Source organism: Atractosteus spatula, chromosome 1, assembly GCF_055471065.1.
Source record: "Atractosteus spatula isolate fAtrSpa1 chromosome 1, fAtrSpa1.hap1, whole genome shotgun sequence".
NCBI lineage: Eukaryota > Metazoa > Chordata > Actinopteri > Semionotiformes > Lepisosteidae > Atractosteus > Atractosteus spatula.
Window position 1 is genome coordinate 22,559,196 of NC_142706.1, and position 21,852 is coordinate 22,581,047.

General features: G+C 33.9%; 1 protein-coding gene across 1 annotated transcript; it reads right to left on the reverse strand.

Annotated features, from left to right (window-relative positions):
- Nucleotides 1–7,323: 7,323 nt before the first annotated feature.
- rrh (retinal pigment epithelium-derived rhodopsin homolog) lies at nt 7,324–19,021 on the reverse strand. Its single transcript, XM_088919083.1, has 7 exons — nt 18,868–19,021; nt 17,735–17,925; nt 14,804–14,903; nt 13,366–13,519; nt 12,493–12,661; nt 11,497–11,675; nt 7,324–7,429 (listed from the first exon to the last, which is right to left on the reverse strand). The coding sequence occupies exons 1-7, from the start codon at nt 19,010–19,012 to the stop codon at nt 7,324–7,326; spliced, it is 1,044 nt and encodes a 347-aa protein (XP_088775209.1). The 5' UTR covers nt 19,013–19,021.
- Between the last annotated feature and the right edge of the window lie 2,831 nt (nt 19,022–21,852).

Sequence of the window (21,852 nt, forward strand, 5' to 3'; positions counted from 1 at the left end):
CCTTCTATTAGTAAATCTCAATGCTTCATTTTGGTGCAGGTGATCATGTCTTTGGTCTGGTTTTTTTTTCTGGAAAGTTTTAATGAAGTTTAGATCGTATCTATTAAAAATGCAAAATTTTGTATTGTAAGACTGCTTCATGTTTACCAAATGTTATTTGTGGTGTTCAACAAGGTTCTGTTTTTGGAGCTATACTCTTTATACTCAGTATTCTAAAGATGAATTATTTGCAACGTAGATTCTGTGCAAATGACAGTTGTATATTCCATCGACACTTTCAATATTCTTTTACATCATATAATATTATATAATGTTGGCAACAACAAATTATGAATGTATAAAAATGTCTTGCATCTGAACTTTAATACAACTGATTAGTTGTAACTTTTTAGTTAGAAGTACTTTTAAGAAGTAATGTTTTAACGACTTTTTAGAAGTAATGTTTTAACGACTTTTTAGAAGTAATGTTTTAACTTCTAATATGAAGGAAGTAATGTGAAATAATATATTTCTCACATATGGTAAAGGACTAAGCGTTGACCCACACATCAGGAATATTAAAAGACTGTGATTTTTCATCTTAGAAATATTAATAATTTAATGTAAGATCATTTCCATCACCTGCCTGATGATGGTGGTAAAGTGTTAAATGTTTTTGCCTTACTAATTTAATTTGTACTATTTTCATGTTCAACTTACTGGTCTCTTTAACCAATCTTTGCCATGACTGACATTTGCGCAAAATACAGCACTGTAGAATCATTACAAAGATAAACCTAAGACCTCATAACATTCTGAGACTTTCTTCCTAGTATTCCAGTAAAATATAGATTATTTTATCTTCTGGTTGTTTTTTTATTTACTAGTTAATTATTTCTGAGCTTTATAAAGTGTATTGAGAATCCATTGTGGGTTGAAAAGCATTTTATAAATACTGTATAAAGGTACTTAACATTTTGGTAAAATAGGACTCATAAACAAACTGGTTCTGTATGAAAATTGTTTGGCCAATCAACTACTGTATATTCTTGATAGGTATCATTCTAATGACAAAACAATTACACTTAGCAAGAAAATTCACACTTTATTCTAATTGGTTTAAGTACTTAACCTTTATTTAGGATACAGTTTTTTTTATTATGGTCCTATTTAACCAAATTATGGCATCAAGCAATCACAGTAAAAATAACAAACTACCACCATTTATAACCTATTTAGCCAACTGAGTCTAAACTGCACTAAGCTGCATAAGTATCATCCTGGGAATAATTACAATTAAATAATGCTTAAATGCATTAAAAATGCAACAAATACAGTAGATCTTATAATAAGCAATCCATAACAATCTTACTGCCACATGGTTGTACTATAGTTTCAGCAGAATGGAACGTGTTTGAAAGCCTCCAAACCTGCTTGCAGTTTTCAAGTTTTTTTTCTTTTTTTGCTCACTCTGCTATATTTGTTCAATGGAAAACAGCAGCATCAGGTTAGTGATTGATTACGGAGTGGAGACAACAGCCAAAATAAAGCAATGGCTCATTTTCCATTTTTAAATAAAGATGGAAAAGAATGGAAACTGCCAAGGGTATAAATTCAAACTGAATGGAACCTCAATAAAGCAAATTCCTAGACAGCTATTTCAGTTCATCATTATGGTACATACATCCCATACCAATCTTTTGTCTTAAAGCTTGACAGCTCACAACTGTTATTCTGGTCCTACAGAGTGTTCTATATTAAATCAATATATAATATTACCAAGGTCAAAATGTACACCATTCCATGTGCTATATATTTCCTGACCTTAATGACACAGACCATTTGTCTCATAATGGCAAAATGAGAACTCTTTCTTCTCTTTGAGAAAAAGAAGAAGATAGATTGTATAGATTGTATACTGTAGCAGTGTTTTAAAAGGGAAATAATGTTTCAGTCTAAGACATAATTTCTTTATAGACCTGTTTATTAAACTATATGGTTGTTGCATTAAGAATACAGTAGCACGTTCAAACAAAATAAATCACACACTATGTTGGTGGTTAGCAGTGAAACATTCAATTTTGGCACCAGACAAGACATGGTAGATAGACTATTTAATTACAAATGTTGAAAGTGTAATTTATTTATAGCTTATGGAAAATAGTTTGCAATATATGTGAAAAATGCCCTGTCTGACTTTTTCTATTTACAGTCTTCTTTGATCTGATGGTTTTTGATCAATAGCCAACTAAAAAGCATGTCTGTCTTTGCTGGAAACAATGATTATTCCTGCATTGTTATCCAAATTGTTTCACACTAATAATTGAGTGTTTGTGTAAACATTCTATATTTTATTAATTGTGGGCAATAACAACATTTATGAAGCCTGAAGAGTATCGATTACTTATGAAGGAACAATTGTAAGGATGATTATGTACTACGAATGTCAATGTGAACATTACAATCTATATAAAATATCTAAAAATAATTGTTTTTCAATGTCCAATTATTTAAACATTTTAGACAAGTCTTGCTTACATTACTATAACTAAGGGCTGCATGGTTTCCAATCTACTGAAAACCCAGTGGAAAGTTCAAACAATAATAGGAAACATTACTGCTGAAATCAGACATTTTAACCCTTGACCTGTCAAGTAGAATTTAGAAAAAATAACTTTGCTTCAGCCAACCCTTCACTGAGTAGTCTAGAAAATTAAGAAGTCATATTTTCCCAATGTAATTATACCTTTTGATGAACTTGTCTCAAAACCTGGTTAAGTAGATAGAGACAAAAGGTTAAGCCTTTTCACAATTTTATGAAAACTGAAGAGTCCAACACTTCTGTGATCCCACAGAAGCAAAACCTTTCTGTGGGATCAAAGCTCTCTCTAGTGGCAAGGAAAGGAACAACAGGTTGTGTAAGTGAAGTATTAACCTAGAGAAAAAAACAAGTAGAAGAGGATTTTTTTAAGTGTAGTTATGTATGTATGCAGATGGAGCAAGCTCAATATTAAAACAGTTTTCTTCTAGAATTTAGAAAATAAAACACTTCCATTTTTATAAACAAGGTAAAGTGTACAATTTAGAAGCTAATAAATGTTCTATTAAAAACCCATACATTGTATATACAGTGAAAAGTGTTAAATATTGGAACAGTAAAGTGAAGCTTGTCATTTAAATGTGTATTTCAGATCACAAGAGAGCTTTTATTTCTGGATTTTTGGGACAAAGATGTTTTTATGTCCAATTCCCCCCAATTTCAGGTCAGCATAAGTAGTGGGGAAAATAAACTTAAAGTGATTAAGTCCTAAAGTAATAGGTACACTGATCAGTCAATGTTTGCCAAAGTTTGCCAAACCAATGTTTGAGGCTCCCTCTGGTGGTGAGGAGGTAGAACCATACAAGATGCTTTGACAACCTTTCACTGTGCCACATTCAGTTGTTGCTTGTTTGTTGGGTTTTGGAAGTTTAGTTTCCTATTCAACAAGTAAAATGTATGTTCAATAATATTGCAATCAAGAGATTGATTTGACCAAAAGTTCCATTTCTTCTTCCTGAAGAATTCCTTGCAATGTGCAGTATGTTTTGGGTCATTGTTGTGCTGCAGGGTAAAATGCCAACCAATGGGTGTCTCTACACTTTACAATGCATTCTGCTGCTGCCATTATCAGTTACATCATCAGTAAAGAACAGTAAACCAGTTACAGAGGCAGCCATGCATGCCCAATTCATGACATTACCTCCACCATGCTTCACAGACAAGTTGGTTGCTTAGTATCATTTGCAGTTCACCTCTTTCTTAACACTTTTGCTTTTTTGTCACTTTATATTAAAGATATATCTTCATCTCATCTGTTCATTTTATTGTTCGAGAACTCCTGTGGCTCAAGTTTGCTCTTCTTTGTAAATACTTATATAGCTTTTCCATTTTTAATGGTGACGAGAGGTGTACATCTAGCAGTGTAGCCTTTATGATTCTCCAGTTGAATCACACAGTAAATTGAAATACGTTCACTCCTTCATTCTGGAGATGTCTGCAATCTGGTTAGATGTTATTTTAGCATTTGTCATCTCAGTTCTAATGCTTTTTCTGTCAACAATTGCTGTAATCTTCCTTGGAAAACCTTGTCTTTGCCAATTGATTACTCCTCCAATAATTTCTTTCTGTTTCAAGAAATTCTATATTGTTGATTTTGTGATGCCCAATACAATAGGTCCAATTGCAATTTTCTTTGCTCTCATCTTCAAAATTACAAAATCTCAAATCAAAATGGCTTGCTTTTCCATCACAGATAACTCTCTAGTCTTCATGTTGGTTTCTGCCATCTAACTCAAGTGGCAGAACCAGAAAGTAAGCCCCATAGGCTGGAAACAAGTCTATATATTAATTGATCAGGAATGAAAACACTTACATTTACTCTCTGTATGTGCTTCAGTCGGGTGGTGAATGTTTAGCAAAGATCCAACCATGGAATTCATGGCGGTTTTTAAACACTTTAGAATAAAGTTCTAGGGAACAAATCAGGAAAACGTTATAAAATCATTTTGAAGATCCTTAATATCTTTTTGAAGTCCTTCCATGCTGAGTAGCTACGCAAGGAGGAAACTGCAAAGAAACAGTTAAAGATTCATTTCATGCTGAAAGGTAAAGAAAAGAAACAAAATGTTTCAGCCTTCTTCAGGTGAGAGGGATAAAGATTAAGTAGCAAATAAATAAGGTATAGAGGAAAAAAAAGAGTTGATAAGAAGCGGCAGAGAGAAGTGGGAAAAATCTGCAGAGTAGATGAGAATGAGTGTCCACACTCAGGGAGAAGAAGAGGAAAGGTGTGGAAAGCTAAAATCTGCAAATGAATAGAAAGTATTTAGAGAAATAGGAGTCTGTCATTGTGAGAAGTGGTAAGATGCGGTCCAACTTTAAGGATAATTTTGGTTTTGGATGTCTTTCTGGGACTGTTCCGAAACCCCGGTGTAAGGATGCCGATGCAGAAATCAGAAAGATTATGGCCTTTGATCCTCAAGCTCTGACATGTTCCCTGAAATGGTCTGCTAGTTTTCTTCCTGTCTCACAAATGTTAAATGGCTGGGTATTTTCTGCAGGACCATCAATGACAATGTTAGCCTCTCTGGGTGATCATCTCACCCTGAATCCCGAAGCGCTTCTGCATTTCTGCCTATGGCTCTCGACTCCAGGATACCACTCCGAAGTCAAATGTGTTGTTCTGCCCTGGAAGCCCGGCACAGGATCCCGCTTCGTAATCGAGGCTGCTGAAATCTGTGATGGGCTGTTTCATCAGGGTAGAGATTCCTGGGCTAGACGCTGACCACCCGCTTTTCACTACTGGGGCAGTCTGATTGCTGTCTGCTCAGATTACCGCAGTCTCCTCTCACCCTGCTCCAGAATATACCGGTGTGATCGCAGTCTTCTCAGTTTTCTCAGATTACCGCAGTCTCTTCTCACCCTACTCCAGAATATACCAATCTGTTCACAATCCCACTCAGATTACTACAGTCTGCTCTCACCTTGCTCCAGAATATACCAGTCTGCTCGCAGTCTGCCCAGATTACCGCAGTGTGCTCCCAACCTACAACAAAATATACTGGTCCGCTCACACCCTGCCTCGTATCATGGCAACCGGCTCCAGCATACATGGGTCTGTCTGCTCGCACCCTGCACTGGATTACGGCAGCCTGCTGGCATCCTACTCCAGACGTCTGCAATTTACCCTGACCCTGTTCTCCAGATTCCTACGGCCTGCCTGGACCTATTCTCCTGATCACCGTAATCTTGAGAACTGCACTGTACAGAGTCTCCTGGTCTCTGCCCTGGACTTCTCCTGGTTGGCCCCCTTCTCTGGTGGTTCTTTCCCACACTCAGGAGGCAGCTTCTGTTGTCCAGGGTCCAGGATCCCCAGAGCTCTGTCTGTGCAGTTCCCTGACCTCCTGGCCCACAGCCCAGTTCTGTTCCCTGGTTTGGCCTATCCGTTTTCACCTTTTCTGTTCCCTGTCTTTTTCTGGCCGCCCTTCTGGCTCTTCTTTGGGGCGGCCAAAGAACATGCTTATCTTAAAAGAATTGTACTTCCGGCTTTCAAAGGAGAGCAAAAGTTGCTGATATTCATATCACTGAAGACTGTAAGTTACCCAGCACATACAGTACAGTACATAACTAGATAAAGGATCACAGAAATGTATCTACTGGTCTTATAATATATAAGACCATAATATATAATATATATCTTTATAATAAAGAAATAATACAGATATATCATTGTGTGTTTATAATGTTTTTATTATGCACTTTGCAAGCATATGGTCTGCATACATAAAAATTGGGGGAAAAGTCAGAAACGTTTGCAAACATCTGCCTCGGCTGAACATTATAAATGTTGACATTTGCAGTATGTTTCTGTCATTTATTCTTAAATTCAAACATATCAGACTGACCAGTGCTTATTCTTTTACAGCAATATCTGGTAATTTTAATTTTGTTATGTTATGCTTAATAGCCAAATACTGTTGCATATGAAGTAGTGGTCTTATAGAATTAAACATGGAAAGAATCAGAATAGATTATTGATTTGTCTGGAATCTAAATGGCCTAATAACTATAATTAGAAATGTAATTCAAAAACCCTTGTTTATATGCAAAAATATTTTGTGGTTTTAGATTTTTTTTAAGAACCAATTTAGAAAATTCACACTTTGAAAATACACATATATTAACAATTAGGATAGAATTATGAAAAATACCTCGGAATTCAAACAGCTCTGTAATTTTCACATCAGGATATTATACTGATCATACATTGAAAGTCAGTGAATGCAAAATTCCTCCATTTGAAAGGTAACTTTAAAAAACAAACATTTTACTTGTTAAATCACAAATATAGTATTTGAAAACATAGACCACTGTGAAGAAATCATTGTTATGAAAGTAAAATAATGGAGTTTATGTAGTAAGTTTTACCATTGTTTTTATAAATACAACTTATGAAAATTTTTTCACATAAATAAATGCATTTTCATTGATAGCCTTCTTTGGGACAAAAGGCCAAAACTTTATTATTTTCAAAAAGTCAATATTTGTTTCACAATTTAAAATTTTTCAAAATATTTCTTGGCAGCTGAAAAAATAACAAATTTTATTCTACACTTTTTAAAATTAAACTTAAACTTTCAATACAAGTAAAAGTGCGTTAGACTGCAATATATATTTATTAGACGTTTTATTTTAACATTTATCAAATATATTTTGAGGCCAGTTTCATTAAATGTTTGCACTATGTCAGGATTTACTACATCAAAATGTTTCAAACTGGTCATTTTCTTTTTTATAACCTTTTTTTCCTACTGTGTTAAAGGCAGCTGTGAAATTGTCATTGGCATCAGATTGTTGATGGTGATTTCCTGTCGGGTTTGGCAGCGAATCATTGCCATAATTGCTCTTCTGAATCTAAAACCCCAGAAAAATCTTGTTAGTTTGAAAGGAGCACTTTCTGCATTAAAAAACAGGAACATTAACCCTGTACAGTGTCACCCATGATTTTTAATACAGTAAGTTACATTTCCATAATATTTCTTTATAATTTGGCAACATTTCATAAATAGATTCTTAAACAACAATCTTTATTGAATACCCATTAAATCATGTGGCAAAAGACTTGTCTATTAAATCAACTCTTTTCAGCTGTAGTAGATGTAGAGTAGATGTAGCGCACATGTGCTAAACACCAGATGGCCAGATCTTGAACATCCACTTAGTACACAGACTGGTAACTTAATTACAGCTGATGCCCAAATGGATTGAACCCTCTTTTCAGTGAATGATCATGATAGGTGTGTATTCCTATGCAAATGTTGTATCTTGGGATTAAACCTTTATCTGACATGGGGGAGAATGTAATGAATGCTGGTTATAAGCCATGTACCTTCTGGCTTGTCAAGTGAGTCAGCAACTTGTCCTAACAGCCTGAGCTTGGATCCTTGTACAGGACCCAGTACAACTCTTTACAATTACATAGACATGCAGTCTTGATATAATACTGTTGTTTCCTCTTCTCAGTACAACAATAGAAGCCATATCATAATAATTTGTGCTGCACTGATAATAATACTAACAGGTGATCAATCTAGATTAAAAACATACAAAACTGGGGAGTAAATATGACTATAGAAAAGATCACCTTTAAAATGTCTTTAAATGGCTGGCATTTTCCTCCTTGTGACTAATAAATGTCACTCACTCAGGACTGTGAGACTACCTCTACTTCCTTACATTATTTTCATTTGATCTGATTATAAGCAGGATCACTACAAAGCTGAGCGAGAGGGAACTGTAAAAGTCTAAATGCAGTTGAGTACATGTAGCAATAAAATTAGTCTTGTATCTCAGGTCTTTCAAAACGTCCTTATAAAGGACTGATGTTTTGATGTAGATTAGTCAATTTGCTACAGATAAGATACTCAGTTGTTTGCCTATGACGGTGATTCAAATCCAGAGTTTGACTGCATTTGACACATTAATGCCTTTGCTCACATCCCTTAGAAAAATAAAACCATAGAAACCACTGAACCCTTTGAAAAAAAGTTAACTTTCTTAACTGTTTCATTAGTAGCATCAATGCATACCTGTTTAGTACACTAAATCATTTTCAAGAGTATCTCATTTTAGACACTGACAATTGGGAAGAGATATTTCCTGGTATTTGAAAATACAGGAACTACAGATTATTGAAAAGAACAGTGAAGTTGGCCCAGGGACTAACATTTTAAACTCCTTTCATCATTATTTTAGGATTAAAATCTTTGTAAGTTTAATTAACAAGATAAATATCCTGTTTTTATGTTAACTCTAAAATTAAGAGGCTCTTTGATGCACCACATTATCATAAATAGTGTTTCTATCTATACTACCATGGATTATGCACAGCTTCTTAGCAATACAGCAAATCTTTCTGATTGATTGATTTCTAATAAAACTGAAAATAAGAACATCATTTTAGGTCATTGTTATGTTAATAAAATGTTAGAATATTTTACTGTATATAATTTAATCAGTATAACATGCACAGGAGGAGTCTGTTTTAAATTGTCTCGTTTTATTATTGAAAAACTTAAAAACACTCTAAGCATGTGAATCATAAATCCCGTGTCATATGTTTTGTAAGACCTTGCTTTATTTGGAATAATTAAGACTGTTGCTTTATTTTTGGTCACTGTTGCTGACTCACTGGAATGTATTGCAATCTGAGTGTAAAAGACAATACATACTCTACAGTGACTTTTTTATTTTATTTTATAAAGCTTCAAATAAAATTTTAGATGGAACCCTTCCAGACTGAGGTGAATGTTAATAGCAGCACTACAGTGAATTATTTTATGAAGATGGAGCAATATCCCAAAACAATAGTCAATGAATTGATATTTTTCATAATCACATGATCAATTACTCATACAGTATGTTCTGTGATAAGATGACACATTCAGACAAGATAGCAGATCTTGTCGCAACTGCATTCCCCAGAAAGCTGTAGAGAACAACTTGCCACTTTCAGTCACCTGCCCAATTGTAAGTAGACAATTGTCAGGTCTAAGCATAGACAAGGCTTTTCTAGTATACTCACATATGAACATTTCCATTAGGAAGCATTTCAGATCTGTACATAGAGGCACATAATGAAAAAAATATCAAAGCCATAAGCCTGAGCAATGACAATATGCTCACCTGAAACAAATATTCCTTAACTATTCAATAGTCATTTATTTACTTATTCAAAAGATAACCTTATGTTCTCAAGTATATGGAATTAGGAGTTTTCCCTCTTCACATCCCCTTTGGTCCAACACAGTGCATGGGATTAGGCCTTCCATATATTGACATACTTAAAGCTGAAATACTTAAGATGAATCTTTTTAGCCTGGAGCAAAGTTGTGTCACTGAGATTATTCAAGAATAAGAATAAGGGGTCCTGAAAAATATTTTTAAAGGAGTATGTAGTGCACAATAGTCACAAGTTTAATGTTAAATATAAATAAGAATAAAACAGGGGCAGCACAGTGGCATGGAGTTTGTATGTTAAATTTTGGATTCAATAATATTTCCAGCTGAGCAGTTATAAAATTGATGCCATGTCACTAAGTTCTTCACGACAACTGTCTCTAATATATGCCTTAAATGTCTTAATTTTAAATTAAGAAATTGAAAAGAATGAGTAAATTCTGTTCTGTCGGTGCCTTAAGTAGAGTATTAGTTGTAGGTTTTCAAAAAGACAAAGTTTTCAATTTTGCAATGGTCTACTTGGTAGACTGTCAAAGATCACCTTACAAACACTCTAATATGTTCACAAATCACACAATAGAAGCTCATGATGTGACTAAGTCTTTTTCTGGAGAATATTTCAGTGCTGTCTTAAAATCCCTGCACCAACCTTTTGTTAGATTTCACGTAGACTTCAAGATACAGAGATGTAGTTAAAAAGACTTTTAAAGCCATGTACAGTAGGACATCTCTCTCTCATATTAGAGCCTCTCTAATATATGCATTCTCCTTGTCATGTCTTTGACCCCCAACAATAACCCAACCACTGTGGGTGATAGTACCTAGACAAAGTGATAGAGCGTGATGTACTTTAGTGGGTATGGCTATAGACTTTTAACTCGAAGACTGGATTCAATCCCAAGGTGAGACATTTAATACACATAGGTTACAATTGTCTGTTTTCAAATAAGACTTCTTTAAAACAGAATTCCTATAGATTATATATTGATGTATTTTGTTTGATTCTTTTTTCTAGTTTATATTTCCCCTGTCTTTATTGTACAGTAAGATACATTTCTGAAAGTTACAATAAAAGTTAAAGCTTAATATTAACATTGTAAATTAATTGATGTTATAACAATATTAATACTAGTTGTAATAGTCTATTTCACACAGTCACATGTATATCTTCTGGTCACCATGCAATCTGTTAAATTGTATGAGGGTACTCTGACTGTTGCTGGAAATATCTCAATTTTTACTTGAGCTTGTAGCGATAAGGTAGATATTAGCTCAGCAAAAGAAATATGAGTGAACACCTTTTGTTAAACCATGCCAGAAGATTGACTCAACTCGTTGTCTCCATGTAAAAAAAAAACATTTCTAACAACTACATGGGACCAGAGAGGGACAGTAGTCTTGAGAGTGTCTTCTCAATTTTGCATGCCACAGCTTGTTGCAACAAGCTTGCCCTGATAGATCAAGATCTGAAAGTGAACCTGTCACCACCATGTTTGACAGACCTGAATAGACCTTAAATGTGAATAAACCATTTGGGATTAAAGCTGACCATAAGATGTTAGCAAGGATTTAGCACTCTTAGCACCTCATATATTATTGTGAATAACTTCACCACATTATCAAGAGAAGAGTGTAGCTTTTGTATTAAAAAATATTTTTTCAAATAACCATCAGAAAGCATGTGAGTGGCACAATAGATTTGATTTTAGTAAAAAAACAACACAGATGGATTAAGTACTTACTTCTTATTGGCAATCACATATATGCAAGGATTATAGAAGGTGGAAGACTTGGCAAAAAGGGGTGCAATTATGGCCATTGGGGCAGGAATTCGTTTAGGGTCTCCGAAGGAAGCCCAGAGACACACAATTGAATATGGCGACCATGCCACTAGAAACATCACAATCATCACGATCGACATCTGTAAAATGAGCCGGATTGACACATCAGGAATCAGGACAATGTCTTTACTTTAAATAAACAGAAACAAGAAAGACTAAGAAGAACAAACCATAAAAATACAATACTAATGTAAAGATGTTTGATTCATGACATGTGTGCAATATCATATTTAAATTTAGTAAATTAGCAGAAAATAACTTATTAAAATGATGTTTTACTTACAGTAGTTAAAACAATCACGAGTAAGAACTTCAACATAAAGCAATTAAACATAGTGCCAGTCCATTACACTTGATCTTTATCCTAGCTGACATTTTTTCAGAGGGGAGCCCTGATAATGAACAAAAGGACTAGGAAGGGAGTGAAAAAAGTGAGAAGAAGAGAAATGTAAAGAGAGAACCTTAAGCTTTAATTCAGGAAACATGATACAGTCATGGAAATATTCAGGGACTTAAACTGCATGTACAGCTACAGTACGTAGTGGAGTGCAATTCTTCAAGTGTTATCTATATGTTCCTTTATATTTTATTTTCAGTATATTTATATATTATCTATATAATGTAAAATATGTATGCACTATTTTATCCAGTGAACACAAGCAACATTTAATATAACTAGAAAACATCCATTATATAGGTCCATGAGCTATCAAAACATGTTAACATTAAAAATGTTGAAGCTATGTTTTCTAATAAATCTATAAACACCTAGACAAGTAATTAAATATGCAGCTTTTATTCCAAATCCAGTTTTGAATAAGGATATACTAAAAAGAAAACAAATGGCAGGCTGAATTATCTGGAACCAGTGTAAATATAAAATAAGAAAATCCTTACCTTTGTCACGGCCAATTGATCTGACCAATCCATGTTGATGTTCTCCAAGCAGTTGCTGCTGGTATACCTTTTCATTGTATGAGACACATTGTAGTAGCAGTAAAACATGACCAATAGGGGAATCACAAAATTCACAGCAATCACTGACATGGTGTAAGAAACAAATGACCTGCATATGGACACAAGGAAGTTATGGTTACTTCAATTTTGAAGGTAAAAAGAAAAATAAAATACCTTGTGTTGTAGACAGTTTTCCCTTCAAGTAAGTTAATTTTAAAAGGACTGTCTACTTGCAGAAAGAGACAAATAGCCATTCTTTTTATACATATTTTAGTTGTACAGCAAAGGTCACAGTTTATGTCTCCATTGATGGAATTTCTCATTCTGAGTCTCTTATGTCATTGCCTTAGTACAATATTTACAAATGTTGTATAATGCAAAAATTCAACCACCTACGTCTCAACAATGCTGCCAAAGCAATGAAGTAAAAATAACATTTTTAATGATTGGGCGAAAAAATTTAAACATGAAGGAGACTGTTAAACAGTATAAGACTCTCTGTGAACCTTAGTAATGACTGTACTACCACAAGTGTATAGTAAATACATAGATATTCTGTGAAAGAAGCACAAGGCTACTTCGTCTATACTTCATGAAGACATTTCAGAATACAAAATTATAAAAAGCAGTTCTTTACTATTCTGGAATTCAGTGTATAATATCATAATCAGAAAACAGAATTTTCTAATAACTCCTGAATTTATCAATTAAATGATGTTTTACTTACAGTAGTTAAGTACTAGGTGAAGTTAACTTAGAACACTGAAAGTATCCAGTTTCCCACAGCAAATGGAAAAATTGAAATACACTCACGAATCATTGTTTCTCCAGTTTACAGTGCATGTTGCTCCAGTAGGATCAGGTGCATAGCTTGCCCAACCTAAAATGGGCATAGTGGACCAGAAAATGGCATTGATCCAGGCAGCACCAATTAGGCTAGCATAGGTGCGACTGGTCATTTGCTGTCCTTTTGGAAAAAGAAAAAAATATGAAAAGAGTTAGGAGTCTCACCAAAAAACAGAAAACATTTACTAGAAAACTATTTTGGCTAAATAAGAACAAGTTTTAGCACAATTTTGGCTAAATAAAGGGACATTGAATTGAAAACACATGATTTAAGCTACACAAGTATTCTTTTTTCTGGGACATTGGGATTTACAATATCACTCAAAATTAATATCAGTAAATCTTTATAATTAATTTAAGATGTGTGAACCTTAAAAAATAATTTTTTACACATTATTTTGTCTCCACAATGTTTTGCAGAAGTAAAGAAATTATGTGCTGGATATGGGTCGAGTGAACACAAAGTTCCAAGCACTACAAGGAGATTAAAGGCTTGAATTTAGGGCCAGAACTTCTTTCATGATTATGTGAGAATTGACTCAACTTCTGTTTAGCACATTGGCATCCAGATATATGTGCTTAAATCACTGGAGTCCAAAATTAATGTCATTAGTACACTTACAATAAAAAGTAAAACATTTTTTTTAAACAGGTTAACACAGCAGGCACATAAAAACAGATGTTACTTAAAACTAAATAAACTATAATGATGAAATAATAGACAATATAGATCTTAAATAAATCTGTAATGACATAAAGATAGTGCATCTTCCATATAATGCAAAAATAAGAAACAATGTATTAATCTGAGCTACTGTATGGTCAATAACTGGATATCTGTGAGCTGAAAAATGCCTGAAAAATAAAAGTGTCATAATAATCCAAATTCACAATATCTCGTTATCACAAATGCTGTAGGAGAAATGATAGAGTACATTACATAAATGTGTATTTCTGACTAGGAAGCATTCGTAAAATTCTTGCCTTCTTTGTATAGATGATTGTGGACATAGATGAACAGACCCTGTCTTGAATAGTCTCGATGATTCAAAAAGCTCACAGGTTTTCAAAGGAACAGGTCCTGAACTCAGCCAAAATGCCAGCCAGACCAAAGACAACAAAACAAAACTGTTGTCCCCATGAATTCATGTTTTCGGTTCCATTTCCCTGAACATTCTGTTTGTAATAGGCTTCATTCCTACAATCCATGATGGTTCCTCTTGTCCATGAATTCTGTAAGCATGTTGATGATGATAAGGATGATGCTGTTAATTTCGATTAATGAGGACAAATGATTATACATGTTATCTGTGTCAGTTTTAAATAATCTAACATTTATTTGGACTATTTTTGGTTATATTAATGCGCATTGAAAATACATGTGTAAAGTGAACCACAGGAATACCTATATCAGGTCTGCATATGGTGAGGTAACGGTCAATGGCAACCACAGTCAGTAGTCCAATGCTTGCCATCCCAAAGAAGATATTTAGTGCAGCATATATCTAGGGGAAAAAAGACATGTTATTGATTAAATGTTGGCACTTACAAGAATGCCAACATGAGTTATTGTACTATTTATAAAGCTTTGTGGATACCCAGAGCTTTAGAAAAATGGAGTATAAGTAAATAGGCCTATTCACAAATAGTTTAAAGCAGGTAGCTGCGTCAGCATGCTTAGGCTGCAAAGAAATACGTAAAGGTGTTCACACTTGAAGAAGGCTCCACAGTATAAATGTTCTGTCTCATTTAATTTCTTTTCAGTATGGAATAAAGCTTTATTTATTCATATTCACAAACAGGTCATTCAATTCAAATAGGTCATTCCACTCATGTAGTTAATGTAAAAAGTAGAAAAAAGGGGAACTGCAAAGCTACTTTTATATTTATTCACTTATACATCACATTACATTAGTGATTACAGTGACTAGTGAGCAGCACTTCACATCACAATTCTCACGAACTCTCACTCTCACCTGTGGTGAGACCAGTGTTTTACAGCAACATGGAGACTATACAGTACTTTCACAAAGTTCACAATTTTGTGCTTAATTCAGAATTTGGCAATTTTTTCAGTGCCGTCAATACATTTATTTTGTTACTGAGATAAAATAACAAGTCTGAGAAATGGGGCTACAGTTCCCCTTTTAGTGTTCTTCAATATCCAGTCATTAAAAAAATTGTGCTTAATATGTTAATAGTTTATTGAAAAAAGGGAAAATTCTAAAATACATTGAGTAAAAAAGGTAACATTGAAGAGTAACCAAAGAACACATAATACCTGCACATTCTAATGCACATTCTTCACTCAAATATAGTCAAAAATGCAGAAATCTATGCTACTATAAACGCTACTGTATATCATCCTTATCATAGTGGAACACAGTCATGTTTTTTTATGTTTGTCAAGAAGAAAATTTTGAATGATTTTTCTGCAAGTCTTTAAAATAATAATAAACATTTGTTTACACGTATAATATGGACCACTAACCACAGGGCCATTATGTATTATGGTGTGCCTAAGAAAGATACCGTTTTTCATATGGTTTATATTTACAGTCTCAAAATGTACACTTGGTTTTCAATGCTAATGCTCATCTTTCCAGAAAGATACACTTAGAGAAGAAAATTGTTCATGTCACACCACACTGTCCAACTGAATAAAGAAAAAAAATGCTTATTACAAGACTGCCAAGAGGAGCCCAATAGTTGGTCATTAACGCTTTTCAAAATACTGTACGTTAGCTAAGCTGGAAATCACCTACATAGTTTTCCTGTGGATTCATATAGATTCAGCTATCATGAACATAACAATTCTGTATTGATAATTGGTAGAGCTACCACAGATTATATTTATTGAGTAAAGGGACAATTATGTGATGATGAGTTCTGTGCTAGTTCAGTTTTGTTTAGTTAGAATAGGTTAAGACCAATAATTGCTAGATATTGTGTCAGATCTACACCTTTTAATTTAGCATTGTCAATATTGCTAACAATTTAAAGAATATTCCAGATTTTGTAAGAAAGAAAATATATTTATATAGTAAATATATTATTTAAATATTTTATGCAACATGGAATTGCCAGTTGCTCTTATTTTAAATCCACCCAATCACCTTACTTGCCGAGCCATAAACCTGATAATTACTGTGGCTTTCTATTCAGTATACCAAGAAATTATTCAGTAAGACCAAAGCATATACAGTATTGCTATGGAATTAGCTGGTTTGGGTGGGTCAACATTTTCAGTTAGATATTCCTGAGTCAGAGATTTTATTATCTCTTTATTATATTATTTTGTAGCAATCATAGACAATTAATGCATAGCAGTCATGAATGGAAAATTGCTACAAGGCAGAGAGTATTATTTATTACTTCTGTCTTCATTTGTCATAACATTTCATTCTAGTTTTAGTTATTTGACCAAGGGTATTCTGCATGTTTTTACCAAGTACTTTGGTTTAATTGTCATTTAAGCGGTACAGATTTGTATTTTAATTTGTGAAATTTTATTTTTATACATAGCCAACAAAAGTGGAATGATATCTTATTATACATTTTAATTCTGTATTTATTTTTGTTTTTTAATCTGTTTTAATTGGATCATTATTTGAGATACAATGTCATTTTACTGGAACAGGAGTAAAATCCTGAAGCCCTAATAGTTTTGTTACGTGATGAACTTTTATGTAAAAAGGTTATTCAATTTCTGCTGTTATGTAAGATCCCGTAAGTGAATATTCTATATATAAAAAGAAAAGGGATGATTTAAAAAAAGGTGCACAAAAAAATCAAATTCTGATTTCTGCGCTTGTAAGGGCCTTGGAGACTAAACTAAACTAATCTAACCAAGCATTTAGGTTTGTTCTGTTTGTCTGAAGGTACTGTATATGTTGCAACATTTAATCTCTTAAATGTTTAACTAGTGACTGGGGCTATTTGCTCCATTCAATAAAAAGAAGGCATGTATCAGAATTTTCAGCTTTTCTTCAGTTTCAGCATAGAGTAAATCAAAATATGAATCCCACTCATGAGCAAATTTTAGCAAATTTACAGTGTTATTCGATGGGAGCTTTCCAGTTTGCAGATATTTCTTGCATTATCACACATTTCCTTAAACACATCTATAGAAATAATTTTGGTAATTGTGTTTTCTGAGCCCAACTCTCAAATTTCTTTTTTAAGGATGCTACATATGAAAAACAAGAAGGACACAAGCATTGACCTTAGCAAGTCATGTTGGAAAATATAAAAAATACAGCGCTCATTTGCTAGGAGCTATTTGATGTTGATATTTTAGTTCCTCAAATATTTTATTAAATTTGAGTCTACTGACCTGACAACCATTGTATCCAAACTTCCAGCTTCCATGGATGTCAGAGGCTGCAGACATTGGATAGCCAATGCCACTGACACCAATGTCAGTGAAAGCAAGGTTGATAATGATGGCGTTGGTGGCAGTTCGCAGCTCCTTAAACTTCACAAACATAGCTAACACTACAAAGTTGCTCAGTAGGCTTATGACCCCTGAGTGCAGAACATAATAAATGTAAATGAACAATAGTGAAATGACAAGAACTCAGATGCAACTCTCATTTTTTAAATCAAGTGTTCTCCTCGATTGACACAAAGTTGAATTAATGTCCAACTCATACAAGCGCACAAATGAACATTGACAAATATTGCAGAGTCTTGTGCTATCTTTACAAAAAAGATAAATTTTATTGTGCAATAATAAGGAAAATATTGAATTTTTCTTTCTGAAATTCAAGCAATCAAAAAAAGGATGAAACATTTATTTTCAAACCCAAGGGAAGCTCATTCAATTGTAAAATGCAAACTAACAAAAGCTTTAAAACTTACTTTTGTGCTTATGATCAAATAGAGGCTTATTCCTCAGAGATAATGACATTTCTTTAATAATGTTGAAATCAAAGAGAATAACTTTATAAAACCAACATTATTAGATATTGTATGGTGAAAACATTCTAAATTAATTTATATATAGAGTATAGAGTAAAAAAGTCTTTCAATAACCCAGTAGAAAGAATTATCAGAAATGTATTTTGCAGTTTTTACTTTCATACTTGACATTAAACAAATTAATCAATCAAAATGCCAGATTTTAAGATAAACTAAAGTAATAATTCTTAATTGCCAGATAAATAATAATGGCATTTTGTGGTAAGGAAATACTAAATAACATAGCAAAAATTTCAAATATATACAGACGTTAGCCAAAATTATTTAACCTATTTCAATACAATAAAACCTATATTCTTTTAAATTTATTGAATGAACTTAATTGTTTATTGAATTGTTGTTTATAAAAATCTGTCCTCCTAATACGTAGTTAATATTGACAGATATTTTTAAAATACATAGAATGCAATAGAAAACAATGTATGTCTACACACCATTTTCCATGATTTAAGTTAAATGGCTTCTTAAGAGAAACAATGGCTTTACCTGCGGTAATTAAATAAGCTGCAACAATGTTGTGCTCCATCTGTGAGAAGACCGAGTGCCCCTCACTCGTGTCCACTGGCTGTGACAAGTTTGATGTCTCATTATCTAGGACCTTTGTAATAGGAATCCGAGAGAAGTCTTCCATTTTAGACAATTTAAGGGTGGTATACTGAAGCTCTATTTTTAATTTATTAATTTAACAATCCATGCAAGGCAAAAGTATTGCCAGCACAGAGCATCAACCCTATGGGAAAATGCTACCTTCAAGGCTCCACAGCCGAAACGTGTTTGCTTTCTTGTTTTTTTCAGCATGGAATAAACCTTTTACTTGTTCCTTCTAGTATTGTAGTTAGGAGGTTTTTTCATGGGGGGGAGGGGGGATCTTAGAAAACTGAGGCTGTTGTTAGCTTACCCCAGTGAAGGATCACAAGAAGGGATTACTTGTCACATGGAATCTTTTCATTGCAAAGTAGAAACCCCACGTGCCTTATTACAAAACCAACAACAAAATGTGCGGAAAACCAGTGAGCAAAAACAGTAGTTCCCTTTCATCCACTCTGTAGCGGGTCTAAAAAAGGAGAAATAAAAAAATCAGAAGTATAAAGCAAGCAATTGGATTGGCAGTCAAAAAGACACACAGTTTGAAGGTTGTATTCACTGCTTTAGCAAAACCCTTCAAATTATTCTTTTTAAAAGTTACTTCCTTTGGAAGGCACTGTTTTTACTTTTGCTGATTGCTTTACAAATATTTTTTACTTTATCTCAAAGTGTAATATATGTAGGAAATCCTGATCCATTTCCAAAGGGAGATGTACAGAAAGGATTACTTAATTCAATGTCCTTTAACCTTCCCTGTTTTTGTTTCAAATGAACTTGTAGTTGCATTATTGACACTTATTGAATTCATAATACAAATTTGTTCAGTTAGACATTCTGGGATATTTTTGATCCTAATCAGTTCATCTGTACCTAAAATTAATAATTCCACTGAGTCCTCAGGAGCTCCAGTAACAAACATATAATCACTTCGGGACCTGGGTAAATAAATCTTGACTTGTAATGTTAGTTGTTGTATCATTTAAGCCAGAGGTTCTCAAATGGGTATTCAGAAGCCCTTAGTGGTACTTCTTGGTAATGTAGGGGGTTCACAGGATCAGTGTAATATAAAGACCCTAGAATACCACAGACCATATAAATATCACAATATGTCCTGCTTGTATCTTTACAGTAGAATTACATATAAAATATTCTTAAATGGGATTTGAAATACCATTCACTGGCACCAAATTATCTTAAGTGGGCTACATGTGTAAGTTGAACTCTGAGCTACAAACACAAACTAGCAAATGGTGATTGTCTGTCACACAACCCTGTAAAAATGGAATTTGTTATCAACAATAGAAGGGAAACACAATAAATTTCAAAGCAGTCAAAAGAGTTTGCCAAAATCTCTTTCAGTGACAATGACTTGTGTTTTGGATTTAAAATCAAGATAAAACTAACACCCAAATGTATATTTTTTCTGAAGGAGCTCACCTATTGAATGTTTGAAATGAGTGCTCAAACTTATTTGGGAAACCAGATTGACAAATTTAAGCGAACATCCACAGACGATGACAGGAAGCGTAAGAGTCCTATGTAGACGTGGTATCTTATGTCACAACACATTGCCAAATGTAAGAAGTTACATACTTTCAAGCGGTCTTTGATTCTTCTTGCTGCCAGCAAAGGAGCAATAAAGCCAAAAAGTATACCATTCTTTTGCAGTAATGTTTCAAGACAAATGATTAACTGATTGGGTGACTTGGAGTGCCAATCAGTTCCACTTATTCACTATAGGTTAATCAAAACTGTAGAAATGGGGAATCAAGCTCATGTTTGATATATTTGTAAAACAATAATCAGATGTTTCATACTGTCATAAACAACTTGAGGAGAAGTTCCTGAAGTAGTCAACACATAACACTAAAAGCAATGTCCCAATTGTACCAAGTGATGTACCAGCTGACTTGGCAAGGCATATGCTGTGCAGTAAATGTTGAGTAGTAGAGTGAATTAAGCAGGTTGCACCCAACATTGTGTCAACCTTTTGTGTTAAGCACAGAAGCACTTGCATCAAAAGAACTGGGTCAAAAGATTTAAATGATGTTAATTTATGTTGTGAATTTCATCAAGAAAGCCCTTTGAACATCTAAAGAAGCCCATGTTGCAGCTGGAAAAGGGGTGGTAAACCTGCAGGTGGCATTTGCCCTTGGGACCAAAGGTTCTAAGTAAGTGCAACAGTGCCCCGACTAGGGACAATGTACTACTAAATGCACAGTCCTTCAGATGCATTAAACCATGTCCTGACTACTTGGTAATTATATGTCTAATAAAGAGTGGGTGGATGGTATCCCACTATCCTTGCTAAATTCAATTTTGATCTCGTACAATCCAACTTAAATTCTACACTTTAATTCAATTGGTGAAGTCATTTCACTTTTCTCCATCAAATCTCTTGTGTAAAGGAACTGCTGACATATGTCAGCTGTATCACCTGGGTATTTATTACATTTAAGTGGGTTCCTGTTATGTCCCCAATATGACTCAGTCTAGGGGTGAATGGGGACTAACACATGAGCCAGGGTTTAACGGATGGAAATACACAAACAAAAAAAACACTACTAATTACACTATTCTACAGCCCAATACCCTTTAAACCTGTCTCCTGAGAAAGAGGTGGCAAAACCAAAGCAAAGTCTTCCACAAGCTATCTGTCTACTCCAGTAGTTCTCAAACTTTTTGGACCAAGTACCACCCCTGATCAAACCAAAGCATCCAAATACCACCTACAAGTCATCTTCTCAAAGGAACCCCAGAAAATCTCAATGACCAACATGAGCATGCGTGTGTGCATACACTCGCATACACATATAATAAATATTATAATAATAAACTTTATTTGATATAGCGCCTTTAAAGGTGGCTTCTCAAAGCTCTTTACAG